The 25,569-nt window shown below is 37.0% G+C and overlaps 1 protein-coding gene across 1 annotated transcript in view; it reads left to right on the top strand.

The window, feature by feature from the left end:
- The window catches only part of LRP1B (LDL receptor related protein 1B), a 613,981-nt gene that overhangs the window by 407,958 nt on the left and 180,454 nt on the right, over positions 1-25,569 (top strand). Inside the window, exons 15-23 of the mRNA XM_085067137.1 lie at positions 2,046-2,168; positions 3,744-3,884; positions 7,240-7,365; positions 9,123-9,239; positions 12,359-12,439; positions 13,689-13,856; positions 15,546-15,728; positions 20,864-21,064; positions 22,544-22,789. Coding sequence (XP_084923263.1) covers positions 2,046-2,168; positions 3,744-3,884; positions 7,240-7,365; positions 9,123-9,239; positions 12,359-12,439; positions 13,689-13,856; positions 15,546-15,728; positions 20,864-21,064; positions 22,544-22,789 — 1,386 coding nt within the window. The remainder of the gene's footprint in view (positions 1-2,045; positions 2,169-3,743; positions 3,885-7,239; positions 7,366-9,122; positions 9,240-12,358; positions 12,440-13,688; positions 13,857-15,545; positions 15,729-20,863; positions 21,065-22,543; positions 22,790-25,569) is intronic.

Raw genomic sequence — 25,569 nt, 5'->3', positions numbered from 1 at the left:
ATCCCAATTATGAGGTTAAGTAGGGACTTTTCATCTTCAAGATGGACCAGTTGACTTTGATCTAGTGATTAAATTTTTGATGTTATTTATTTTAAGCTTGCCTGGGCCTTCAGAATCATCATGGCTTTTCAATGTGTTTTCTATATCTGTCTGAAATAATACTGTATTCTATAGGCTTGTTCTATTTTAGTGAGCTGACAAACTCATGTAGATTCTTTAATTAAATCACTGCAAATGTTTTGACTTGTGCTATATAATTTTGGAGTTACTTTTAAAGATTGTGTTTTGGTTTGTTTATTTCAGCAGCTTCTGATAACTTCTTAAATCTTGGTGTTGCTGATATCCTTTGATTTGTACAATGATGGCCTTGGAAAGATGGAGAGAGTTTCAAGGCTACTTTTTCTGAGGCTGTGTCTTAACTGAAGTTTTCCAAAATTCAGACTCAAATACATTTCTCACTCTTTTGATGTTTTATTCATATTATTTTGGTTTGGGTGAGCACAGATGTAATAAAGAGTTGGTTTTTGCAGTGGTTTAGGTCATAGTCTCAGACTTAAAGTCAGGATCCAATAATCTGTACAAATTCCCAGTCTAAAGTCTATCTAAAATTGTGATCAAGCCCTCAGACTTTACCAAGAATTCCCATTTTCCCTGTTGATGTGTTTTTTCCCATTTCCCTCACACCCTGTCCAGTGAAAGTACAAGTACCACAATGGCCTTTCACATCATTCTCTATTAATAATTTTACACAAATTTATTTAAAAGTTTAGTGGGGTTTTAATGGACTGTTGACACGTTTTCTTCTAAGAAATGTTGTGTATGATGAATCAGAAAAAGTATGGAAAATGGTTTTTAAGCAATGCTCAATATTGTAAGACTTAGCAAGGTACATCTTAAAACTTTCAAAACCTTACATTATTTGCTGGTTATCTGATGTCCATATGATAATTTGAAGAGATCTCCCTGCACATGCAGGAGTGCCTCTGACAGGATGGTTTAATATCCATGTTCATAGCTACATCTGTGAGAACTCAGTATTATATTTTGCATGAAAAGTGAAGTGAGGAGCTTTGAGGAGAGGGAATTGTGTGGAGTCTGTTTCAGCCCAGGAGGCTGATGAATGCTTTGTACACCTTTAAAAGGATGAACTGCTTTTTACTAGGACAGGAAGATGAAAAAAATGTCGTTTTAATTTAAAGGTTCAGCAGACATGAAGTTTTATAGCTTCCTTGATCATAATCCCTTCTCACCAACACCTGAAATCAGCAGAGCTTTGCTCAGGAGTGGCTGGATGTCCTCAGAAGGAGATCTAAGCAATGAGGTTGTGAGCACAGTGACACAAACTGAAATCAGGACATTTCTGGGCTCTCGGTGGCTCTCAGTCTGGTTGCCTGAGGAAGGAGGTGGTGAGATGCAGCAGCCCTTGGTGGATGTTGAAAACACCTGACAGCTGTCAGTACCTGCATGGGAACAGCTTTGGGGAAGGAACAACAGCACAGAAAACACAGCAGAGGATGGCAGATGTGTTCAGAGAACAGAGGTGGAATGTTTGCCTCTCTTCTATCTGCCATAGATCTCTTTGTACTTTTGATTTGTTTCTCTCTCTTTTTTCCTCAATCTGCATTTGTTTTACGATGTACAGATGCCAATTAACTTCAGAACATTCCTTTATCTGTTGTTTGATTCCTTGAAACCACTCTGTGCATGTGGCTGTGCCAAATATTTTGCAGTATTTGTTCTCCTCATAAAACAGGGAGATAGAACATTATGAGCTGATGGTGCAGCTTTTTGTGGCTTTTATTATTATTATAAAGTATTGCAATCTGTAACTAAATACATTTTATAATATGTTTTATAAATATTATAACCCACAGTAACCAAACTAGGAGAAGAATGTGTTCCTAACAGAATAATTGCAAAAAAAATCGTCTGTTTATATTCTCAAAAACACCCAAAAAAACCAACAAAAAACCCTCTCAGAAGCCACATTGTTTAGTCCTAGCATGGCTGTTAGTTCTAAAGTTGCTTTTTATTTCTTTTCCCAGGTGATAATGCCTGTCGTGTTAATAATGGAGGCTGCAGCACTCTTTGCTTGGCCATTCCTGGAGGCAGAGTTTGTGCCTGTGCTGATAATCAGCTTCTGGAGGAAAACACTACAACCTGCATGAGTAAGAATCTTACAGAATATCTGAGTTGATGCTGCTGTGAAGGGATCAAGTCAGAGCTGAAAATAAAACCAGAAAGTGTGGCCTCCTAGAAGTTCTATAAGACAAAGAAATATTACTTGGATAGAGATTCTAGTTAAAGACAGTTTACAGAATAGAAAAGATTTTCTAAGGAAGACAGAATATTAAATACACCATATTTAAGAGTAAAATGCTTTGGGAAATATTTCAGTATATCTGTTACGACAAAGCACTTAAATAGTTCACCAAACTCTTTTAAACACATCAGAATTAATCCATATAATTACAAAATTTAATATATATATGAAGAGCTTTCAGATTATTCTACTATCTTAAACAGAAATCTGGCATTGAAATGTTCATGATGAAACTGTTCATGAAACATGTCAAGCAGATGTATTTATATATAATAGGTTCTGACACAGACTGTGCAACTACTGATGTCTTTTTTTTAATCTTTTCTGTATATATCTTCATTGAAACTGATGAAAATAAAGTTATAATAAAAGGTGGTGTTTTCAATTAAAATAATAACTTGGCAGTTACTACAGATATTTTTTAAATGTTTAGACTTGGTGTTTGTAACTTTCTAAAAATTTTCTGGTTTTTCCAAGTCTCATTGATCTATTTCTTGAAGTGAAGTGTGTAAAGTTTCAAATAAGTCTCCACCAATAAGCTTGGTTGAGATAAGTATAAGGATTATTTTGTAACATGATGAACATTATGGAGCTTGCAACGACCTTGGATTTGACCCAAATGTGTGGCTGGCAGAGCCATCACTGTTGTTAAAAAAGAACCTATTTTTCTTTCTAGCAGAAGTTACTGGAAGATGGAATGTAAGCATTAGGAGGAGAGGTTAGAGACCCAGATCGGAATGAGGAAGGTTTCCTGCTTTTTCCCCAGTTCCCTTCACTGCCTGGCTCTTTCCAAGGACTCTGCTGTTCCTCATAGGGTCACAGGCTGATGTGTGGCATTTACACATGAAGCATTCTGAACCTTATGTTGAGAAGTACATCTGCCTGGATTTATCAATAAGCTCCTAGCTTGCTACTGAACTCTACCCCAGCAGAATTTTATCCTTTCTTCTTTGCCGACTCTGTACCAGTGCATAATGCAGGTGCTTGAGTTGTTGCTTGGATACAAGAATCAGCTTTTTAGTAATCACTTTCTAGCCCTAAATGTGCACCAGAATTTGGCCAATAATACCTTTACAGTAATTCCTTAGTGTAAGAATATTCCCTTTTTGCTGTTGATGAGGTACTGCAATATTTTAAACTGATATTTTTACACTACCATCTAAGCACCAGTTTAAAAACCAGTTTGAGTGCCATTCTTTTCAAAGTTTTTCCATTTATTTAGAATACATTCCTTCAGCAATGCACTTGGATATGTGTGCTACTACAGGCTTCAGGTGGAATTACCTCAGATACGCTGAGTTTATGCAAAAATGTCCGGAAGAGCGAGAACAAGAATTGATATAAATTTCTGTAGGGGCAGTGTTGCATTCTGGGTGTATCAAGCAGATAAAGAGATGTGTGTGTTTGCTATTTTCCCCAGTCAAAGAGGGAGAAGTGCTGCCCCAGCTGTGCCAGGCTGAGCAGTTCCAGTGCAGCAACAAGCGCTGCATCCAGGAGCGCTGGCGCTGCGACGGCGACGACGACTGCCTGGATGGCAGCGATGAGCACGCCGAGATCTGCTGTATGTATCCATGTGCCTGCAACCCTCCATCCAGGCTTGAGCCCAAGAGCTGCAGACAAAACAATAATCCTTAAGCTGTCCATGCAAAGCTTTCATTTCATTCTTTTCCCGCGTGCAATAGTAGTCATTTTAAATGATGGTGGTGTACTCATTTCATAGGACGGTGCAAGAAAAGTCATCTTCTGGTTTTGGCATCATCATGCCTGATTGTTTAAATGTTGGTATTTGTTGCTTTGTTTCCCACCATTGCAGTATTTCTTGCGTGTTTCTTTCATCCAGTGGGAGGGAATGGGAAAAAGGGAGCCAGGATCTTCTTGGCAGTGTCACTGGCAGGAAAAGAGGTAATGGACACAAACTGAAAAGTATTAATTTTATCTGGACATCTGAAAGATTACACTTTTTTACTGTCAAACACTGGGATAGATTGCCCAAAGTTTTTGGGGAGTTTCTGTCTCAAAACTTCTGTGGACAGAGTCCTGAGAAACCTGCTGTGTCTGGCCCTGCTCAGGCAGGGGATTACACCAGGGGATCTCAGCAGGTCCCTTCCAACCATGAAAATATCTCAGATTGTATCATACATTTCTAAAAAAAAAAAAAACCAAAAACAAAAGCCAAAAACCAAACAAAAAAATAGGAAAAAGAAAAAAAAAAAAAAAGAAGCCCAAACCAAACCAAACAACAACAAAACACAACAAACAAACAAACAAAACCAAAAAATAATGCAGGGAGGAAAAGGAAAAAAAAAATCACACAGAACACTCCACAAACAACCAACAAAGCAAACAACATCCCCACCCAAAAAAATCCACCAATAGAAGCAAACCAGCAGCAAAACCAAAACGAAATTCCCTACACCACCTCCAGTATTAAATTAGATGTACTTTGTCTTTACAGTTACAATTTTACAAGAGATGTGTTTTTTTGCTGTAAAGGAGTTCTACTGTTGAAATTAAAAATAATAGCAAACATACCAATTGTGTGCCTGTCATTTCTGGAAGGTACTTAAGTAGCCTGCTATGAAATTAGTGTTGCAGCACTGAGAATTCTTTTCCTTACTCTGTTTGTTGCAATGCTTTCTATTTCTGTCCTTAGATCATTTCTCTAAACCAAATCTCCTTTACTGAAATGAAAGTACATTATTTCTCCCAATCAATTGTAGTCATGAACACTCTTCTACTCTGCAGTATTGTTCTATCTGTCTGAAAACTCTTATCATAGTCTCTCTTTCTTATCTCTTTGAGACCAAACAACTCTAAACTGTTCTGGGTTTTTGTTAGGGTTGTTTGTTTTGTTGTTTATTTTGTTGGGTTTTTTTTGTCACTAGTAGATTATGGGAGTTTTTGGAGATTTTGTTGCTCTTTTCTGAAGTGATTCTAGGGCTTGGATGTCCAAAACTGATGTATGTCTTTCTGCTGAGGTTTGTGTGAAGCTGCTTAGGCTGAGGGAATGTGTTTGTGAAGGATGATTGTTTATTCATCCTTCAGTAAATCTTGCCAGCTTCACATGTTCCTGATACTGCTGATAGAACTGAGCTTGTGATCCTCTGTACTGCCTGGACCTTTTTCCACGTGGCTCTTACATGGCCAGTTTTGGGTTTGTTTGTTGTTTTTTTGATATTTTTTTTGTTTGTTTTCCCAGCATTTATGTATTTTAATAGCTCCACATAGTAGCCATTACTGATTTCAATAATATTTTTTAAAATATTTTTTCTAGTTCTGAACTGTAATACTTACTCTCCTTTTCTCTTTTTTTGATGCTGGGGCTTCTTGAACCTAAATTAAGGAGCTCAACTAATAAAGACAGTGAGAAGGAAAATCTTTCAGCAGATTTGACTTGATTGTCTTTTAAATTAGTGTAAGGAAAACTAATTCATTGATCAGATACTGTAATTCTCCGAGGATTTATACAAATATAAATGAAATCATAACCTGGTCTTAAACCTGTATGTGATCTATAGTTTACGTGGCCACTATGATAACATTGATCTCTTCTCAGCAGTTTCCATAGTAACTTCAATAGTTCTTTATGAGTTTGAAATATTTGCAATTATGAGTAGAATACACACATGCTGTTAAATATATATGGACAAAGGATTAGCTACCATTTAAAGCAGTATCTATGTCAAGTATTTAGTGCAAACTGAAAAAAAAAAGAGTTTTCAACTTTTAATTTCATTCCACAGATGCTTTGAGTTTTATTCTCCAATCACATTGCAAACTGGGTTGCTTCGGAAGTCTGAGATTTGGGACTTCTTTCTGCTCAGATTATTAATTAATCTCCACTTCCTGTGTTTCTGCACACAAACCCCTCACAGAGAGTTCATGTGCTATTGATATCACCCTCGCTCTGTGTCCTCTTCAATTGGAAGAATAGGCAGAAAGGTCAAAGATAAAAGCTGCTGAAATGTCAAGGATAAGCCTGCAAGACATCCTTTCATTTTAAATACCCTTTGTTTTCAGATGTATGTTGAAGTTTAAAAAAGAGACTGTGGATGGCTGAGTAGGTAAAAATAGCTGGAGATTATTTTTAACCTAGCTTTTCAAACTTGTTGCATTTTATTGTTCTTGCCCAGATCAAGGGGAGCAAGATCTGCTAATAATATATGTTGTTATTAGCAAGAGAGAAGCAGAACATAAACACTTACTACAGTTGCAAGAGCAAGCCAATAGTATTTACATAATTTCTGTGCATTCAGCTTCATCCTTTCTATGAGAATTCGTAGCCAGCAAAAACATGTTTGAGAGATACCTTGTTCATTCCTGAATACCAGATTTTTTTTCTGTTAGTTTTACATTGTGTTGCATATTTCACTTCTTGACACCTACAATTTCATGGTAAGTAAACAGCAGATCTATATGTGGCCATTGACAGTAATGTGCATCATTTTAGAAGCATTTTATGACCTGCCCAAATCCCTGCTCACTGTGGGATAATATTTTGGGGCTGCACTTAGCAGCTTGCATCTGTTCCCTTCGGTGTTTTCCTTTGTTTATCTGCGCTTTAGTTTGCAAACCTCATCACACTGCTCAAATGTGATCAAGGACATGTTTCTTTAAGGAAAGAGCAACACTATAAAATGCTGCTGCATTTTATCACTTAATAGGAGAGTATCTCCATATTGGCATTTTGGTTGCATATTATTTAGCTTATGATTGAAGTACTGCAGTATTTGTAATTGACTGGTTTGCTGAACATTTTTGTGTCATGGCAGTTATATATACAGGATAACCACACTAACTGCATCGACAGGGAATACCATTTAATGTGTTGTTTTCAAAGATTTCAAACCTTTTTTTCTCAGAATATTTTCTTAGAGAAAAGAAACAAAACAACCCTCTCTTTTTTTTCTCCACAGTCAATCACAGTTGTCCTGATGATCAGTTTAAGTGCCAAAATAATCGCTGCATTCCCAAGAGGTGGCTTTGTGATGGAGCTAATGATTGTGGTAATAATGAAGATGAATCAAATAAAACTTGTGCAGGTAAAAATTTTACTTGGTTGTGCATACAGATTCTCTAGCTTCAGTTCCATAAATAGTTCAGGACTGGTTTGAACTGAACTGAAGGACTCTGCTACTAGTAATCTGATTATTGATGTTTTAAGTGAGTTCAGATTTTGTTGCCACTAATGCTGAAATAGAAGTTATATTTTACTTAATCCATGTGCTCGACTGTGCTTTCCAAAGTAATTCAGCCCTTAATCTCTCCATATGGTTTGACTGTCAAAGCAATGCTCAGGTACAAACTTGGAGGGACAGATCTTTTTTGGCAGTTAGAATTTTGTTTGTTAAGGTGCTGTGATGGGTGCCATGTCACCAGTAAATTTTATTTTACGCTGATTTAGTTTATGCGTAATTAGTAATTCAGTTTCCACTCAGTACCTTCAAATTTTTTTTTTCATTTCTGAGTTATTAACTGCAGAGTGGGTTTTTAAGAAAATAACAAGATGAAGATTGTTTACTGATTCCATTGTAGTAAATCATGGAATTCCCAATCTGCCCTTTGCTTGTGTGGAAGTGATGTTTAGTGTTTGTTGTCAGAGCACACTAAACAAGCATTAAATCTCAAATATACTAAATACCAGCCATCAATAACTTGATGACTGTTTTGAACTGAAGAGCAGTGAAAGGCAGCTCTCATTGTGTATTAAAATATTCCCTGATGTCTTATTATCTTGATATTCTTTGATATCCAACTGTTTGCTCGTAGGGTGAGAGTCTAATTTGAAGACCTTTTTTTTTTAATCCTTGTGTCAGTTTGCTATGGATTGAATTTTGTATTCTTGTTTTTCCATTTATTCCTGCAGTGGCAAACACTATTACTGTTAAAAAAATTACTTCTTTGACATGTTTCAAACTTGTATTCCTCTTTTGTGTTTTGGGCTATTTCTATGAAGAAAAAGGAAAATGGTAGTCAAAAACAACAAATGAAGAAATATTCATTCAGTTTCTGGGAATTTTGACCTATCAGCCATTTTTTTAAAGGTAGAATAACACCCAGGTGAACTCTAAAAGCTTAAATTCAGAATCAAAACCTGTGTTGCTATCACTGGCATTGTTATAGGTTCACATTTTAGATAAAATTATAAGTAATGACAGTTTTCTATGTTAGCTTTTTAGTGGCATTTTACTATTCATCAGCTTTGAAAGTAATTTCTGCAGTTACATAGCAGGAAGTCTTTTAGCCACTCTGATTTCTTCAGGAGAAAGACAGGCATTGATTCCTTTAATGGATGATTGCAGTTAAGTGTTTGCAGGGACAAGGATGCTGAGAACAGTGAGGCCAGGCACGTCACACACAGGCTAATTCCCATTTGGATGTGTAAACACGGATTTCACAAGATCACTGGTCATGTTATGGAATACAATTTGTTAAAATTCCAATTACTGGGCATTTTTATGCCCTGATGTCTGTTTACTTCAGGCATTAGTGTTGTTTTACCCCACATTCATGCTCTTGTCACCACCTAGTTTTCCATAATTACATATAAAACTTCATGTTCTTTCATGAGGAAGAAACCACAAAGATTTCCACATCACAGAGGTAGAACTGATCCCTGCAGGTGACCTCAGTTTGCTGTGAAATCAAAGCAGGTGAATGATGTTAGTCAGAGCAGAGGAAAGGTGCAGCAGGCCAGGAGATGCCCTCCAGCCCTGCAGCTTCTAAACTCATCCACACACTGAGACCTAACGGATCTAGTCCATTTCCCTGGTATTTTTGGAGTGTTTTGTCTTGACAGCAAGAACTTGTCAGGTTAATCAGTTTTCTTGTGGGAATGGCCGCTGTATCCCAACGTCATGGCTGTGTGACAGGGAGGATGACTGTGGAGATGGAACTGATGAGATGACATCCTGTGGTAAGTGGCTTTTTCTTTTTGGAGGGGGGGGAAAAGTAAAATTGTTCTGTGAAAAACAAAACGTGTAAAGATCTCTTTTCGTGTGAACTGAACTGATAATACTATTTCTGAAATGGCAAATAGAATATATTTGATTAATAAATAAACCCAAAGCAAATGCTGGATTTTCTATTTAATGAGTTTTTAGCCACAATACCAAATATGCAGATCAATCAACACTTTTTTTAATTTACAGCCCATTATCAAGTGCTGTCACCCTCAAAAATTATTCTTTATCTCTGCCACATACCTCTCCACATGGGCCCCCTCTGCATATTCTACATGTCAATAAAATCAGCCTGTTTCAAGCCTCAACAGAAGGATATTTGATGTTGTATTTTTCAAGAAAAAAAAAATCTTGGTTCTATCATGAGAGAATATCAGCAGCTGTGCTGACTGCTGCTCTGCTGAGATACTGCAGAGAGGGGTGTGCTCTCTCTAATCAGCTGCTTCCAAACAATTAAGGATTTTAATAGTCATTTGTTTTGCAGGGCACTGGTAGCTGCTGTGAGTCTGAGAGCACAGGGGCCAATGAGCTGTCTGCAAATGCAGAGTCACTGAATATGATGTGTTTCAGTGTAGAATCAGGGAATGGTTTGGGTTGGAAAGCACCTTAAAGACCATTTTGTTCCAACCCCCTGCTATGGCCAGGAACACCTTCCACACCTTCCCCTAGAGCAGAGCTCCATCCAAACTGGCAATGAATACTTGCAGGGATGGGGCAGAAAATGAAGTCATTCCATGAGTTAAAATGATAATATTATTAAGGTAGACTGCTAATTGCCTTATTCAAATCAAATAAGTTCAGTTGCATACAGAAGTTGGATGAATGATACCAGTGGACTTGTATTTTGCAATCTCTGAAGTTCTAACTCTGTGTATAATAGCACAACCTTGGCTCTCAGTTCTCTGAGAGTACAGTCTCTCTGCCTGTACCTGGTGTTCTCAGTCAGGTTAGCAACACACAGATGTTACTGACACCTTTGTAAGTCCTTCCTGTGAGCTTTGCTCAGTACCTTCTCAGCTGATTTGGAATATTTCTTCAGGTGTTTTAATCAGGATTTATTTCACTGGCTGTTTTTCTGTTTAGCCCAACTTTACATATATTTCAGTTTTTAGAATCTGTTTCATTATCCTCGAACACTGGGGCTGTTCAAATGTGTCAAGTATTTCACTTTTCATCCTGCCTTATATTTTATCACTAATGGGCATGCTAATGGCATTTATTTACCTGCTTAGTAGGAGATATTTCCTTCTATGAAACAGTTTAAATTTTTCTTGTATCCACGAGGACAGCAGGGAGAAATGAGATTGGTGTCTGTCCTGTAGAGAGACTTCACTGGCAGCTCAGGAATCACCTTTCTTGGTTTCTCTGTCTCCAGGGCAGTCAGGACAGGGCTGGATGGGGATCAGCTGCAGGATGATCTGTTATTTTTCTGTGAAATAGGGAAAACGAGGGAAAGAGTTATGTGTCCTCTAGGATGTGAGCAAGAGCTGTGGATAATGGTCAAGGCTCAGACAAACTCTGGAGATACTAGAAAATATTCTTGGAAAGGTTGTGGTGGGTGGGAATCACAAGGTGGCTGATGGTGGTGGTGGTGATGAGAATAATCACATTTCAGTTTAATTAATTTCTATCCCATTGTACAGGCCTTGGGTGGACAGATGAGCAGAAAGAAAATGAAGTCATGGAGGCGTTCATGCATGGAAAAGGGGAAAATGACATTTAAACTACGAGTTAAATCTGTGGGAAAATTATTTGAAAAAACAAAATTAAAAGTTGCCTTCAGCTTTGCTTGAAGCACATGAGGCATATATTGTGGCTAAGCACTATTGCATTTGCACATTTCTATTTTTCTTCTCAGAACAGATTTTTGTTGTATTTTCCAAAGGAAAATAGCTTTTTTTGTTTTAAAAAATAAAGCTGAAAAAAAACCAACAAACAACCCCCCAAAAAACAAACAAAAACCCCAAACCCAAAATAAAAACAAGCAAACAAAAAATGAAAGCAAGAACTTTCTAGAATTGACAAAGTGTTTTCAAGTGTCTTCCATGGTAGCTTTTCTTCACACCCTTTTCTCTTTTCAAGCAGGACAGTCACCTGTCCAATGAGATTTTTGGTGATCTCTATTTATTTTTTAAATAAAAATTGTTTTAATCTTAAATCTACCTTTTGATGCAGGCAGTTTGGTTTAGCACTTCATGCATGACACATTTTAAGCCAAAACTTTCCAAGCTTCCAAAAAAACAAAAAAAAAAAGTGATTTTATTTTTTGTGCTAGGAAAATTTTGTATTTATGTGATGTTTTAAAAATTTAGAAAAACTCATAAATATTTTCCAAAGTGTTTAGAAGATTAATATTAAAAGTATGCACCTACCTATGTGGTTTGCTTTAGAAAAAAAAAGCAGTCTGAAAAAATTCAGACTATCTTTGTTACTCTACGCAGAAACATATTAGATAATTATAGAAAAAAAATCTGTTTTCAATGCAGATGATCCTTTATGAATTATATTGTCTCAGATTTCTGCTATTTTACTGGAATGCTTGGAGGAATTGCTTGTAAAGGCTGACATTTTAATTTGGGATTTTATTATGCCAGGGTAGAGTAACTTTATTTCTTGGCTGTTCTTTAGCTTGGTTGTTAACCTTCCCATTTTATAGTGCTAGATTTCCTGTCTCTTCCTGGCAGTGCTGTTGCAATTGGAGAACTCTTATGTAAATAAACACATGGAAAATACAGTTAGTTTAGGACTAACTATGTCATAAAGCCATAGTTAGTCCTAAATATTAGCATGGTTAGTGGGAAAACCAGCCCTGGTGTGATGGGAATATTGGACTTTGCCATTTGCCACAGAGTAATGAATTTCATGGGCTGTGCTGAAGAAGGGCAGGGTTTGGACAGTATTTACACTTCAAACCTTTTTTATCTTTTCTTTTTGGTGTTCCACCTTTTTCCCCTCTCCAGATTAAGTGCCTGGAAAGTGCAAATGTTTGCTACAACAGACTTGTGTAGTTTATGCATGTCAGAAGGTGGCAGAACATTAAATAGTTCTTATTTCTTTTTGAACATTTTCACAGAATTCCCAACATGTGAGCCACTGACTCAATTTATCTGCAGAAATGGAAGATGCATTAGCAGCAAGTGGCTCTGTGATTCAGGCAAGTATCAAGTCCTCTGTATCTGAAATAAATTTGATGGATATTACATAAATATTGCTTTGATACTCTTTTTTTTTCTGCGACTCATATTGTCAGTTTGGCTTGTAAGTGGTCAGAGAATAAGTAAAGCATTTTTAGATTACTTACCTGACCTAGAAATCAGTGTCATTGAAGCTTCATAAAAAGGAATGGGGCACTGGATATGGTAAGAGGCACAAATACTATATTGTGTAGAATGAAGTATGATGATCCATTAAAAAAAAAAAAAAAGAAATGTAAAGCTCTTGCTTATGCAAGTATTTTCTGTTTTTAGAAAACAATATAATTTTGGTAACCAATAGATCTGATTTTTTGTTTGTGGGACAAGTTCAATTAAATAAATAGCATCCCTCAAGAGTGAAGGCCAGAAAGACTTTACCATGTATTTAGTTCTTTTGGCTGAAAGAGCACATATTTGAATGTTAAAATGAATCTCCTCCCGGAGCTGGTGGGGTGGGAGTTGTGTCACACCAGTCCTAATAACATTGGGTTGGTCCAAAGCATTTGGTGTTGCTGTAAGTTTATTTGTCCTCCAGGAGTTTGTAGCTGTAAATGGCCAAATTCCCGAAATTCTCACAGCGTGCTGACTGCAGTTCTGTTCATGGAGACCCTTTAGAGTGTACCTAACAGATTTATCTTCTTCCTCCCCTGATGGCCACAATCAAATTACGGGAATTGCCTTAAGACTCTTGTAATGACTACAACATTAGAGTAATGAGGAACTGCAGTCCATGATTATTTATGTGCTTTCTCCACTTTGCACTGTTGTAAACACTTTGAAACAAACTTTAATGCTATTGAAGAGAAATTTATCAGGTTTCCATTTTGGTTTATATCAAGCTTTTTGGGTCTGTGATTGACTTAGGATATCACAGAAAATAAAGTAAACCCACTGTTTTTGGAAGCCTCTGTAGTCACACACAGCTAAAGAAATTAGGAAAATCTCCAGCCTTCTCATCCTTGCTGGTGTCTCTGATTGAACTAAGAGGTTAGTCTATCCAAAATGACAGAATGCTGTTAGTAAATAAGATTTAAGGTATTACTTGCATTAGAAATAATTTAACAATATGCCTGTGGGCAGTAAACATACTACTTCCTTTACTGCATTTTTTTTTTCTTCTTGATTTTTTCAAAATATATTTTTCCCTCCTTATGTATTTCATTCACGTGTTTGATATGTTAAAATATTTTAAAATGTTGCCATTTGCAGATGATGACTGTGGTGATGGAAGTGACGAGCTGGGCTGTGTTCACTCGTGCTCTGCTGATCAGTTCAGGTGTCAGAATGGCAGATGTATCCCAAGTCACTGGGCATGTGATGGGGACAATGACTGTGGAGATTTCAGTGATGAAACCAGAACAAACTGCAGCAAGGAAGGTTAGATTTGCTTTTTGTTCTTCCCATGTTTTAATACTTATAAACCCAGTGAATAAATTGTTGTAAATATCTGACCTTCAGCCAGTGGAAAAAGAGAAAATGCTTTTAACCCTGGTAAAGGTTGGAGGGGGAAACATGTGCAATGTGATAACACAGAAGTGTATCAAGGAAGAGGAATGTGTTTTAAAACAATGGGTATTGCACTGAGATTAAGTTTTATAGTTCTACTTCAGTGAATTATGCTGGATGTGGTGTTTGTCTAATGACAGAGATGTGTGCTGTCTAGGTAAAGAGAGAGTAAGAAGCATTCTTTAAGTTATTATTGATATTTTCTGTGTTTTTTCATGCAGCGGAACAGTAATACTCTCATTTCTGTGTGATCCAAGTCCTTGAGTTCGTGGGGTTTTTTAACATAAAAATATTTTTACAAACTACATTCCTATTTGAATACCATATGTTGTATTTATTTGGGTGGGGAGAGAAGGGAAGGATGTCTGTAGCAGAGAATAAAGAATAATCAGATCAGAACGAAGGAATATCTTTCATAATTCTCTCATGTTTTTTCTACAACAAAGTAATTGTACACAATGTTATTCATCCCTTTTCATAAGTTTGTATTCTGAATCTAGTTGCAGACCTTATACAAATAAATGAACTATCAGAATGTCAGCATAAGTGAAGCCCTTAATTTTTATATATTCACAGAATTATTTTTATTTATCTCTATCAAAATGATTAGTCTAGAACTGAACAACCCACTTTTACTCCTGTTCATTTCCATTTTGAATCTTAAAGCCTCACTCTAACTTTTTATGATGGAATACCAGAATGTAGAATATCTGGGAAAAAAAACAACAAAGTTCAAAAAAACCCCAAAATGTTAAATAAAATAAAATGTAAATTTATAAACAGTGCTATAGGAATTTATTCAAATAATGATATTTGGTGCAAGCAGGAAAGTGTAAGTATGCCATTACTTCAAAGTTCATATTATTGTTGTTAGCATGTTATTAAATAATAGAAATACAGTGGTAGTAGTTTGGGAAAAGAGAAGCAAGAATAAAATTGAAAAGGCCATAAGCAAGAAAAGGCTCAGAGAATTATGTGTGTGATGAATAATTAAAATCACACAGTAATTACTCTGTGAAGCAGTCAGCACTGATTCCAGGGCTGCACTGAGTGAAGCTCCTGGCTGTGGAATCTGGGACAGCTGGAGCTCTCTGTAACAGCAGAACCAGGCAGGTGGGGGAAGCCTTGTGGGAGCACAGGTGAGACCTTTCAGTTTTGGGAATGAGGAGATGGACCTTGGGGGGTGAAAGAGGAGAATGAGGAGGGAGGAGGAGAGAAACCAGGTTGAGGATTAAATACAGGGCTTACAAAACACCATGAAAACTTCCTCCACCTTGGTCCTCCTTACAGCTCCAAACTCATTCCGGTCTGTTAGACATGAAAAAAAGAAATAAAAGTTTTTATTGACTGTGAGCCTGTGGTGGAGAGGGGAATGAAGGAAGTGAGCAGGATAAGGAAGAGTTTGTCTGAAGCTTGTGGTGGAGTGATGAGTTATAGGATGGAGTTATAGGACTCTGGTTTTGGCTTTGGTTAGGAAGAGGATTCTTAGTCAGTGTAGACTTGGAATGGAAAAAAAACTCACACCAGCAAATTCTTCAATGTAATTCTTATTTTTCTAAGAAACTCCCTCTCCTGGAAGGTGCAGTGGGAGGGAATTTCAGTGCAGTCCTGATGGGAACTGTGTTCCTGAGCTGTGGCGCTGTGATGGAGAAAAGGACTGTGAGGATGGCAGTGATGAGAAAGGCTGCAATGGAACCCTGCGAGTGTGTGATGAGAAAACCAAGTTCTCCTGCAAGAGTACAGGTAGGTTCTTGCAAATGCATTTTGCTCTCACTTGCTCCATGAGTGTGTTCACCTACCTACTCTTTGACTAATGTTTTTAATGTTTAATGCTGTTGAGGTGAGGTTATTTCTTGTATTCCTACCAGGAAAATAATATTGATTTATGTGCCCTGTTTTCTGACTTGCTGGGCTTAGGTTTCTTACTTATCCAGAATGATTTTAGACACTGAGAATGGAAACCCCTTTCTGGTGGTAAACTAAAATGCAGCTGCTGTAATAACAGGAAATATTTAACAAAATATTTAATTTCAGCATAATTTTCTGAATGAGTTGTCTTTTCAACAGAGAGCTAGAACCTTCTTTCAAAGTCACAGTCCAAACTGCATTGCCTCATCACAGACTTTGCTATGTTTGCAGTCATGTGAAAGGAGGGCACTATCTCCATTTACAGGATGAAAGGTGACTTCTCTGGCTGCCACAGAGAAATACAGAAAAAAAAAAAAATTCCATCCAACATTTGCTAAATTCAAGGGTTTATGGCTTTGATTTGGAGGAAAATGCAATCCTGCTTGTTTGTTGTGTGGAGATACCATTTGAGCAACCGGTTGTGACAGTCATCATTTTTTTTCCTTCACAATTTTCCTTCCATCAGTCCTGGAAAGAGCAAAACTGCTGTTCTGCAGGAGGCACATTGGTAATTCATGTAGGAGAAAACAGCAAAGGCAAATTTTTGTTTAGCTACTTTTCAGTTTGATCCATGTGGTTTGGACAAAAGAGTAGTAATGGGTTTATGAGAAATAGTCACTGGAATGTTTCAGAAGAAATGTAATTTTCTCTGTGCATTTTTCTAAAGAAACAATGCTGTCTGGTTTCCAGATGTATTACAGCTGTTCAGATGAGGAGGAATTGGCTAATTCTCCCCTTAGAGATTGCTGGGTGATGACATCTGATAGAATGGGAGTGGAGGGAGCTGAAACATTTCCCTCCCCAGTACTTTGGGAGGGCAATGGCAGTTGCTGAGAAGAGCATTAGTAAGATGTTACTGCCCGTTTTTTTGCTTATTTCTTTTCATTTTGTGTTGGTAAATAGTAGCTGCAGGGTCTTTCCTTGCTGTGGCTTTTGTGGTTTTGGTTAATGTGTCTCAATGCCACAGGCATGAGTGCCAAGCTACAAAACCAGAGTTTGTCAGCATTCAGCTAAAGGGATTTTTCTGCTTGTAGGGATGGTGATCTCAAGAACCCATCATTCCCAGCTCCTTTTCCAATATTCAGTTAAGAACATATGACAGAAGGTATTCTATAACCTACATAGATGTGGCTTTTTTGACTTTATCTCTAGTAGATGAACATTTTATTCCCAACAAGTAATTTGACTGTTTTGGATATTGAATGGCTTCTGCCATATGTCTCCCTAAAAACATTATTTGTTGAATGAACAAATACTTCTTTCCTTGCTTATCTTCCATTTTTTGTTTTATGTTTTTACACCTTTATCATGTTTGTTGCTCTCACTTGAACTGTCTGACCTGGGCAGTCCTTGAGCTGCTGTATCCAAAGTCAGCCAAAATGCTGCAGGGTACTTGAGCCACCAGATTTCAGAATTGCTTTTCTCATTTCTTTTCAAAAACATCTCATGTTTGCTTGCAGTGATGTGTGATGAAAAATCTACTAGAGGTTGCACAGCAGTAGCATATGAGGAGCAGTGATTACCTGATTGAGATTGGCTAGAAGCAGCCCAAAAGTAGTCAATTATTTTCTGTTTTTAAATTAGATTAGGCTTCTTTTAAATTAGACCGGACTAATTTAAATTGTACTAAGATCCAACTTTCTATTTTAAATTCTGATTCTGTCCTCCAAAAATTATTGCAGCCACACACTTCAGCTCAGTTTTATGTACTCCATAAATTTATCCTTTTTATTCCATCTCCCTACTTTTCAGTTAGTACTATTAGACCAAGAGCAAAATCTGTGAAATCTCACTTAAAATGTCATCTAATTACTCAAATGATGATAATAAAGTACTTCTGTGAAGACAAATGCAAAAGAGCCATGAATACTTCAGTTTAGTAAGCAGTACATCTAAACTGTAATGTTTGTCATACTATTTTTTTGTTCAAGCAGCAGTTACTGGTATCCTACCATTTTTGATGCTACTCTGTGGACTATTATATTTTCATTTGGTTGTTTTTTTTTTTTTAATCTCACATGTAATTATATATTGGGTGTGGGGAAGAATGTGAGGGAAGAAGTAGTATTTCTGTGGAATGGAAAATAAAGAATGTGCACAGAGGAAATCAAGTCAATGGGTGATCACAGTGATACTGGAAGAATATGACAACAGCACTGGAACTGTCTGGCTGGGGATTGTCAGAGTCCAGATGTGTGACAAGTGGGAAGAAGCTGGTGCTGAGCAAGGCTGGGAAGGAAAGGTTTTCCAGAAAAATGATGAGGAAATTGATAGTATTTTTATCCTCAGTTCCTGGTGCCATTGTTTTCTGTGGTAACAGCTGTCTTCTTTAGGCCCATTTTTAAAAATCATGTCTCATCCAGGACTCATTTATAAATATCTGCTTTTTACTAAAAGCTTTAAATACAAGAAATCACCACATTTTTAAAACAATGTGATTTACTCTAAGTGTGTTCTACAGGACAAGTGAGATCATTTGCCATCCCAATATTTTGTTGCATGTGTCAGATTGGAACATTCTGTAATGTTGATGGGAACAAGATTTGGTCCATCTATAGGTTAGAAGGCATTGCATTACAGCTTTGGGCAATAAGAATTAGCTGCAAAAGGAAACAGTGCAATTAATGCTCCACCAAAGCAGTTTTCCTATGGTTGAATATGTAATCAGACAAAAACTTTCTGGGTTCAGTAGCCTGATAAAGACTGAATAGCTATATAAATAGTTAATTCCGTTGTACTTCATAATATTTGTAGGAAATTATAAAGCATTGGAGAAGCATTTGGATCAGACTTTCCCACATAATTATTGTTCAGATCTTCTGTTTCACTGTGTTACTCAAAAGAGCTATGGAAAAGGGCAGATATATCTATTCAGGCAATTAATTTATGATGGAGTTTTACTAAAAAGGTTCCTGGAAACCAGAAGTGTGAGTTTCACTGAGGGGCAATAAAGGAAAAATACTTCAGTGAATTTTAAGTAATGAATTCAAGACAGTCATAATATTTCATTAAGTCCATCTCTTTAGAACCTTGGCAGAGATTAATTCCTTGAAAGTATATTCTACTTAAGAACATGTCACATCTATCATAATGAAAGATGAATCTTTCATTATAAAACATATCTTCACTAAGGTACAAGAAAGGCAGGGAAACTGATTTTCTCTGTAAACATTTGAATGCATAAAAGATTAAAATAACAGATTAGGAACTCTACTGGAAGCAGCTTCAATTTACTTTGGGTTATGGTTGGCTTGGTTGATGTTGGTATTTTCCATTAGCTTGCATTCTACTGCTGTGTTATATAATAATATATAAAATCAATGATCATTCAAGATAATAAAGAATAAGGACACTTTTTTGAAACACTTGTGATTGCATGTAATGATAAACTGCATACACATCATGCATACCATTTGGTTTTCTTGTGTCTGTGCAATTCTTTCTTTTCAGTGTGGGATATTTGGGACTTTGGCCTCTAAAGAAAAGGGTGGAAGCTTTTCATTCTAATTGACACACCTCATTGTTTGTTTTCAAGCTGATTTTGCACTGATAAAATGATGTTCTGCTGTTCAAACCCACATTCAATGTAGTGTGATCCTGAAGTTTCACTTCTTGCTTTTCTTCACCAAAAGTGAAAATAGTCTCACATTTGCCTTGTGTGTGCTGAAGAATGATATTTTTTTCAGTGTTCTTGTTTCACTGTCTTTTATCCCATTGACTTTCTGTGAGGACATCAGCATCTTTTGCATCAAAAGGAAACTAAAATGTCAAACCAAATGCATTAAACTGATCTTCAACAAATATTTCTTTCAGAGAAAATTGGAATCTGCTATTGTATAAACTGGGAAGGGTGGGCAGAAAGTCGTGTCAGTTCAGCAAGTTTGAACTCAGGAGTTTCGGTCATTTCCAGTCAGGTCTGGGCATCCACCAGAATTGCTATCAATGGAACTAAACATTCCCAGGATCTTCTTTCGCATTTCAATTGACTTTCTCTGCATAATTAATTCATTAGGGGGAGGGGGGTGAGAAATATTCTAGATCAGCTTCATAACCTGTGGTTCTATCTGTTGTTTCCCTATTAATTGGAAAATAAAGACATTTCTGTTTAATCTAGTTGTTACCAAAATTTACAACTAACCCCTGCTGGTTGTAGGTTGCAAGTTTATTCCTCAGAGTTGAAAACAGGCTGGGAGTGGAGCAAACACACACACACCTGTACCTGTCAGCATTCACAATCTTGGCTCTTCTTCACCTCTTAATATCCCTGGCTTTGTAGATCCTGGTTTAATACCTGTATGGTTTTTAAAGATTAAAAATCCTTTTTTAATCAAGAGGTTGTCTTGCTTTTCTAAACATTGATGGTCAGCACAAGTTTTTTTTTTTTTTTCCCTTTTTGAGAAGTGATCTGAACACTGGCTTGACAAAACTGAAACCATGTATGAAATTTCATCTGCTGTAGTTATTTTGCCTAAAAGCTGATTGTTTATCTGGCATCACTGGGGAATGGGTTGGGTATACTTCCTAGAAAGATTTTGGCTTTGGAGACCCATGCTAATTAAAAGTTAGATATTAAAACATTGCTCCTATGGAGAGCGATTGGAATAGAAGGTAAAGGAAGAGAGATAAAAAGCCAAAATTAAAAATAATTTAAAATTTTTAGTATCCTTTTGTGTACTTAACAGATTATGAGGATTTGTCCTGCTTGTATGCAGTTTTGCTCAGCACAGAAATGAGTAGGACTGGTGGTGTTTGGAAAATTAGATTGTCAACAGTGCTGTGGATGATGCTTCAGAGTATAAGTGCAAGTTGGTTTCTTTTTGCTCATCACAGAGAAAAGCACTATTAATAGCAAAGCATAATAAAAAAAAAAGAGCGAAAAAAACTGTATATTGTTTTGAAGGCTTTTTTTTTTCCCTCCTAAAGATTGCTTCCAGTCTGATTTGCTGTGTTTATTGTCTCTTTTCCCCAAGGGAGATGCATTAGCAAAGCGTGGCTATGTGATGGCGATATTGATTGTGAGGATCAGTCTGATGAGGATAATTGCGAGGGCTATTTGTGTGGACCACCAAAATACCCTTGTGCTAATGATACCTCCATCTGCCTACAGCCTGAGAAGCTCTGCAATGGGAGAAGAGATTGTCCTGATGGATCTGATGAAGGCGATCTTTGTGGTACTTCTTTTAGACCCATTCTTCTGATTGTTCATGACGCTGTCTGTTGTAATGAGTCCTTTAAAAAGAAAGGTTCTCATGTTAATTGTACTGAAATTTTATCACTGTAGCTAATATGTGAGGGTTTTTGTTTAGTTAAAATCAGACTGAGTTTATGCTTGAAGGATTAGTTTTCTTCAAATAAGGGACAGCCTTGTTCCTTAGTCAAGTCTTTCATTTTCAGCCCCCTTAAAATAGTCCTGGAGGTAAAGGATTTAAAGGGCATTGGTGTGTATGAAAGAACTTAAACTCACTTGCAATTCTCTCCAGCTACAGAAGCTTTAGTTCATACCATGGAATGGTTTGGTTGGAAGGCAAAAGATCATCTCATTCCACCCCAGCCATGGGCAGGGACACCTTCCACAATCCCAACTTGCTCCAAGCCCTGTCCAACCTGACCTTGGACACTTCCAGGGATCCAGAGGCAGCCACAGCTTCTCTGGGCACCCTGTGCCAGTGCCTGCCCACCCTGAGAGTCAAAAATTTCTTCCCAATATCAAATCCAGCCTGTCCTCTATCAGTTTGAAGCCATTCCCCCTTGTCCTGTCCCTCCATCCCTTCTCCAAAGTCCCTGCTCAGCTCTCCTGGAGCCCCTTTAGACTCTGGAAAGAACTCTAAGGTCTCCCCAGAGCCTTCCCTTCTCCAAGCTGAACAGCCCCAGCTCTCAGGCTGTTTCCAGAGCCAAGGTGCTCCAGCCCTCAGGTATTTTCATGGCTTTCTCTGCACCTCCTCCAAAAAATCCTCATCCTCCTCATGCTGTGTACCCCAGAGCTGGATGGAGTCCTTCAGATGGTGTCTCACAGGAGGGGAGAATCTCCTTCCTTTGAGATCCAGCTTTTTTTGATGCAGCCCAGGACACATCTGGCTTTCTGGGCTGCAAGCTCACATTTCCAGGTCATGTTGTGCTTCTCATCCACTTCCTCCTCCTCAGGGCTGCTCTCAGTCCCTTATTTTCCCAGCCTGTCTTTGCATTTGGGATTGCCCTGACTCAGTGCAGTTCTTTGGCCTCCTTGATCTTCCAGAGCTTTGCTCAGCCCCACCTTTCAAGCCGGTCAAGGTCCCTCTGGAGGACATCTTTTCCCTCCTGACTCAACCCCACATCTCAGTCTCATCAGCCAGCTTGCTGAGGGTGCTCTCAGTCCCACTGTCCTTGTCACTGATAAAGGTGTTAAACAGTGCCAATGCCACCACTGGCTCCTGAGGATCACCACTTGGACATGGAGCTATGAATAACCCTTAAAAAGTTGCAGTAAAACTACCAGACGAATGGATGCACATCAGATAATTTTAAAAATAATTATAGAAATCTCTTTTAGAAATATAAAATTTTGTTTGCATGTCTTGGAAACCTTTTTTTTTAGTTTTGGTTGACATTAAGTACCTGCAACATAACTGAGAGCCCTTGCAGCCCTTAATTTTTTTTTTTCCATGTTATTTCAGATGAATGTTCACTTAACAATGGTGGATGTAGCCATCAGTGCTCTGTGGTTCCTGGAGGAAGAATTGTGTGCTCCTGCCCTGCAGGATTCAATCTCACTGCAGACAACAAAACCTGTGAGATTATGGATTACTGTTCCAAGCACCTGAAGTGTAGCCAAGTCTGTGAACAGCATAAAAATACTGTCAAATGCTCATGTTATGAAGGCTGGAAGCTCAGTAAGGATGGAGAAAGTTGTGTTAGTACTGGTAAGTTGAAATTTTGGTTTATGGTCAGAATTCAGGATGTTAATAGCTGTTATGGCCATTTACTGAGAATTTATTTCACTAAGAAATACAGGATGGGATTATCCAAATGTGGGGTTGATGGCAATCTAAGGACTCATTAAAACTGTCCCTATTCTTGATGTATAAAAGGGATATTGAAATACAAGGTTGTTGCTAAGAATATTAATACCAGATGTTTCTAGGAATGTTAATGCAGTATAATTCCAAATTTGTTTGAAGTTTTATACAGTTTTTCATGTATAATAATTATGCATGGGAATAGATGTATATCCACATTTATACATTCTGTCTGGGGGATTTACCATGTATTTTTTTAAGAAATGGATCAATCCTGATATTGGTTGGTATTGGTTGAGGGTTCAGAAGGTTAATTTTGAATGTGAAATAATGTGGTGCCTGTTAGCATTCAAGATTTAAGCTGCTTTTTCCCCTAAGGCATTCTGGTACTTGTTTTTTGACAGCACTGAGAGCCTGCTCAGCTCACTGATCAAGATGAAATCCAACATGAGCCAGAACAGGAGAGGGGAATGTATTCCCTTCATTATTCACTATTAATAAGTACTGAAGCATAATTCAGAAACTGCTAGGGGTGTGTTTCTCCAGTGCAGTGTTGTGTGTAAAATAGAAATATGTAAGTGTAATATAAACTGGCATCACACCTTTACCTCCCCAGTAGAGACTTAAAAATGGTAGAGTTTGCTGTCTAGATTTTCATAATTCAGTTTAGGATTCTTTGATAATTTTATTCTGTATTACCTTTATTCTTGGATAGAGTCTTAGCAACTCTGAAGAGAAATATCTCCCACATTGTCTATTGCTTATTTGGATATTTCATATTTCAGTAAATATGGTGAAGATATTTTTTATTTATTCCTACCCTGCAGTGATTGCTGTTAAAGTTCTTGCTTTCTGTCAGTGCTTTGGACTGGTTCTCAATGATTTTTGATCAATCTGATTTGCTATACTATGGACATTTCCAGTAATTTAGAAAAATGCATTCTTACTGGGTTAGAGAAATGAAAGGATTAAAAGCATTTAAGACAGTGTTAGTAACTAATATGAGGAAAGCTTGAAACAAACTTTAAATTTGTAGAAACCACCAATATTTGGAAACCAAACAGGAAAAAACCAAAATGAAGTATACTCACTTGTGCTATAAAACAAGAAAAATGAGACTAGAGTTTTTCAGTTTTTCTGAAGCCCATGAGATATTTCTGCTTAATGTTTACTGATGTTGGTGAGTCTCTGAAGTTACAAATTGATTTTTTCCAGATTTTTTCAACGAATGTAATACTAAATATATGATCTGAGACCTGTGATGTCAGCTGATACAAAGAAAAATGATACCTGTCTTTACAGACTGTAATGATACTACCCTAATGCCATCAAAGCTGTGACAAAATTATTCCATATTAAAGATGGCAAATGGTTTTAGAGTCACTCATCATTTTGGCTCTTTCCAGTTTATTTAATTCAAAAGGCATGGGAAGTTCTCTGGAGGGCAAATCCTCTGCCACTTCAGTTGTTGACTGTGTGAAGGGCATTTTGGGAAAGTGAGAACAATTTTGGTTCCATTTGTGAATCTGTGAGACTCCAAATGTCCCAATCATTTAAGTCTCTGGCCATGAGATCTTGAATGAACTTAGAATAAAGGAAAAAAAAATATATAATACTATTGCAAGTAAAGTTCAAAGTGACCTTATGAAGATAAGCTGTCCCCCAAATGTCAAGCTACTATTTCAATAATACCAGTTGTTATGAAGTAATTCTTAGAACAGTCATAATGATTTAAAATGCCTTGAACCAGGAGTAGGTGGGTATTCTCTTAGAAAAGAAACTAATAATCTATTTTCCAGGAGAGAAAAAAATTACTCCGAAGAAAATGATAATGTTGCCCTTTAGCCTTGGTTGGTTTTTTTTTTGCTATCTGAAATAGCATTTTGCTGTGCACAGGCAAACATTTCACAAGTACACAGAAATAACATGTGAAGTTAGTATGAAGAACATTTTCAGATTATTGTAAAAACACTTATTTGTGAGCTCATTAAAATGGGAATACGAGTGCTGAAAATGCAATAATTCTGTAATGCTGACTTTTTTCCTGATTGCACGTCAGAATCAAAAAGTTTTTTTGTCAGAAGTTTCTAATGAATTGCAAGAGAAATATAATGAGTTACAGAATAAGTGTACAGAACGAAAATGCTTGAACTGAGCAGCTCTTCTCTTTCTAAATTCTCTTTCAATGTCTCTTTCAAAGCCTTAGTTTCCTGTTTCCCTTTTTTCTACTTATGTTGTTTTCATTTCTTGAGGGTTTTAAATGTTGCCTTTTTTCCCCTTCAGAGCTTCTTCACTCTCCACGTCTCTTGTTTTCATCTTGTTTGCTTTTTGCTGTTCTGGCATTGTTACATTACTGACTTCCCAGACACTGAATGTTTCCTTTACATTTAAATTTGTATTGATTGCACTAAGAATAAGTTACAGAGCTCCATTATTCAGATAGAAAGTCAATACAAATTATATGTTTTCATACTCTTGTTCCTGGTTTCTCTTGGAAAACATTTCAAAATAAGTTGTGCTGATATATTGCACTCGCTCTTTTAAATGATAATAAGCATTCAGGGAAAAAAAATACTGTTCTTGAAAGATATTTAAATTTCATGTTTACATTCAACCTTTCAGACTCGGGTATAATAAATGTTAGATGAACTCAGAAACACTTAGCTTAGTTTAAAATTGACTGT

The sequence above is a fragment of the Lichenostomus cassidix genome, chromosome 7, assembly GCF_008360975.1.
Source record: "Lichenostomus cassidix isolate B80296 chromosome 7, HeHo_3.0, whole genome shotgun sequence".
Classification (NCBI taxonomy): Eukaryota; Metazoa; Chordata; class Aves; order Passeriformes; family Meliphagidae; genus Lichenostomus; species Lichenostomus cassidix.
The sequence above is the reverse complement of the archived record's forward strand: the minus strand, read 5'-3'. Positions and strand labels throughout refer to the sequence as shown.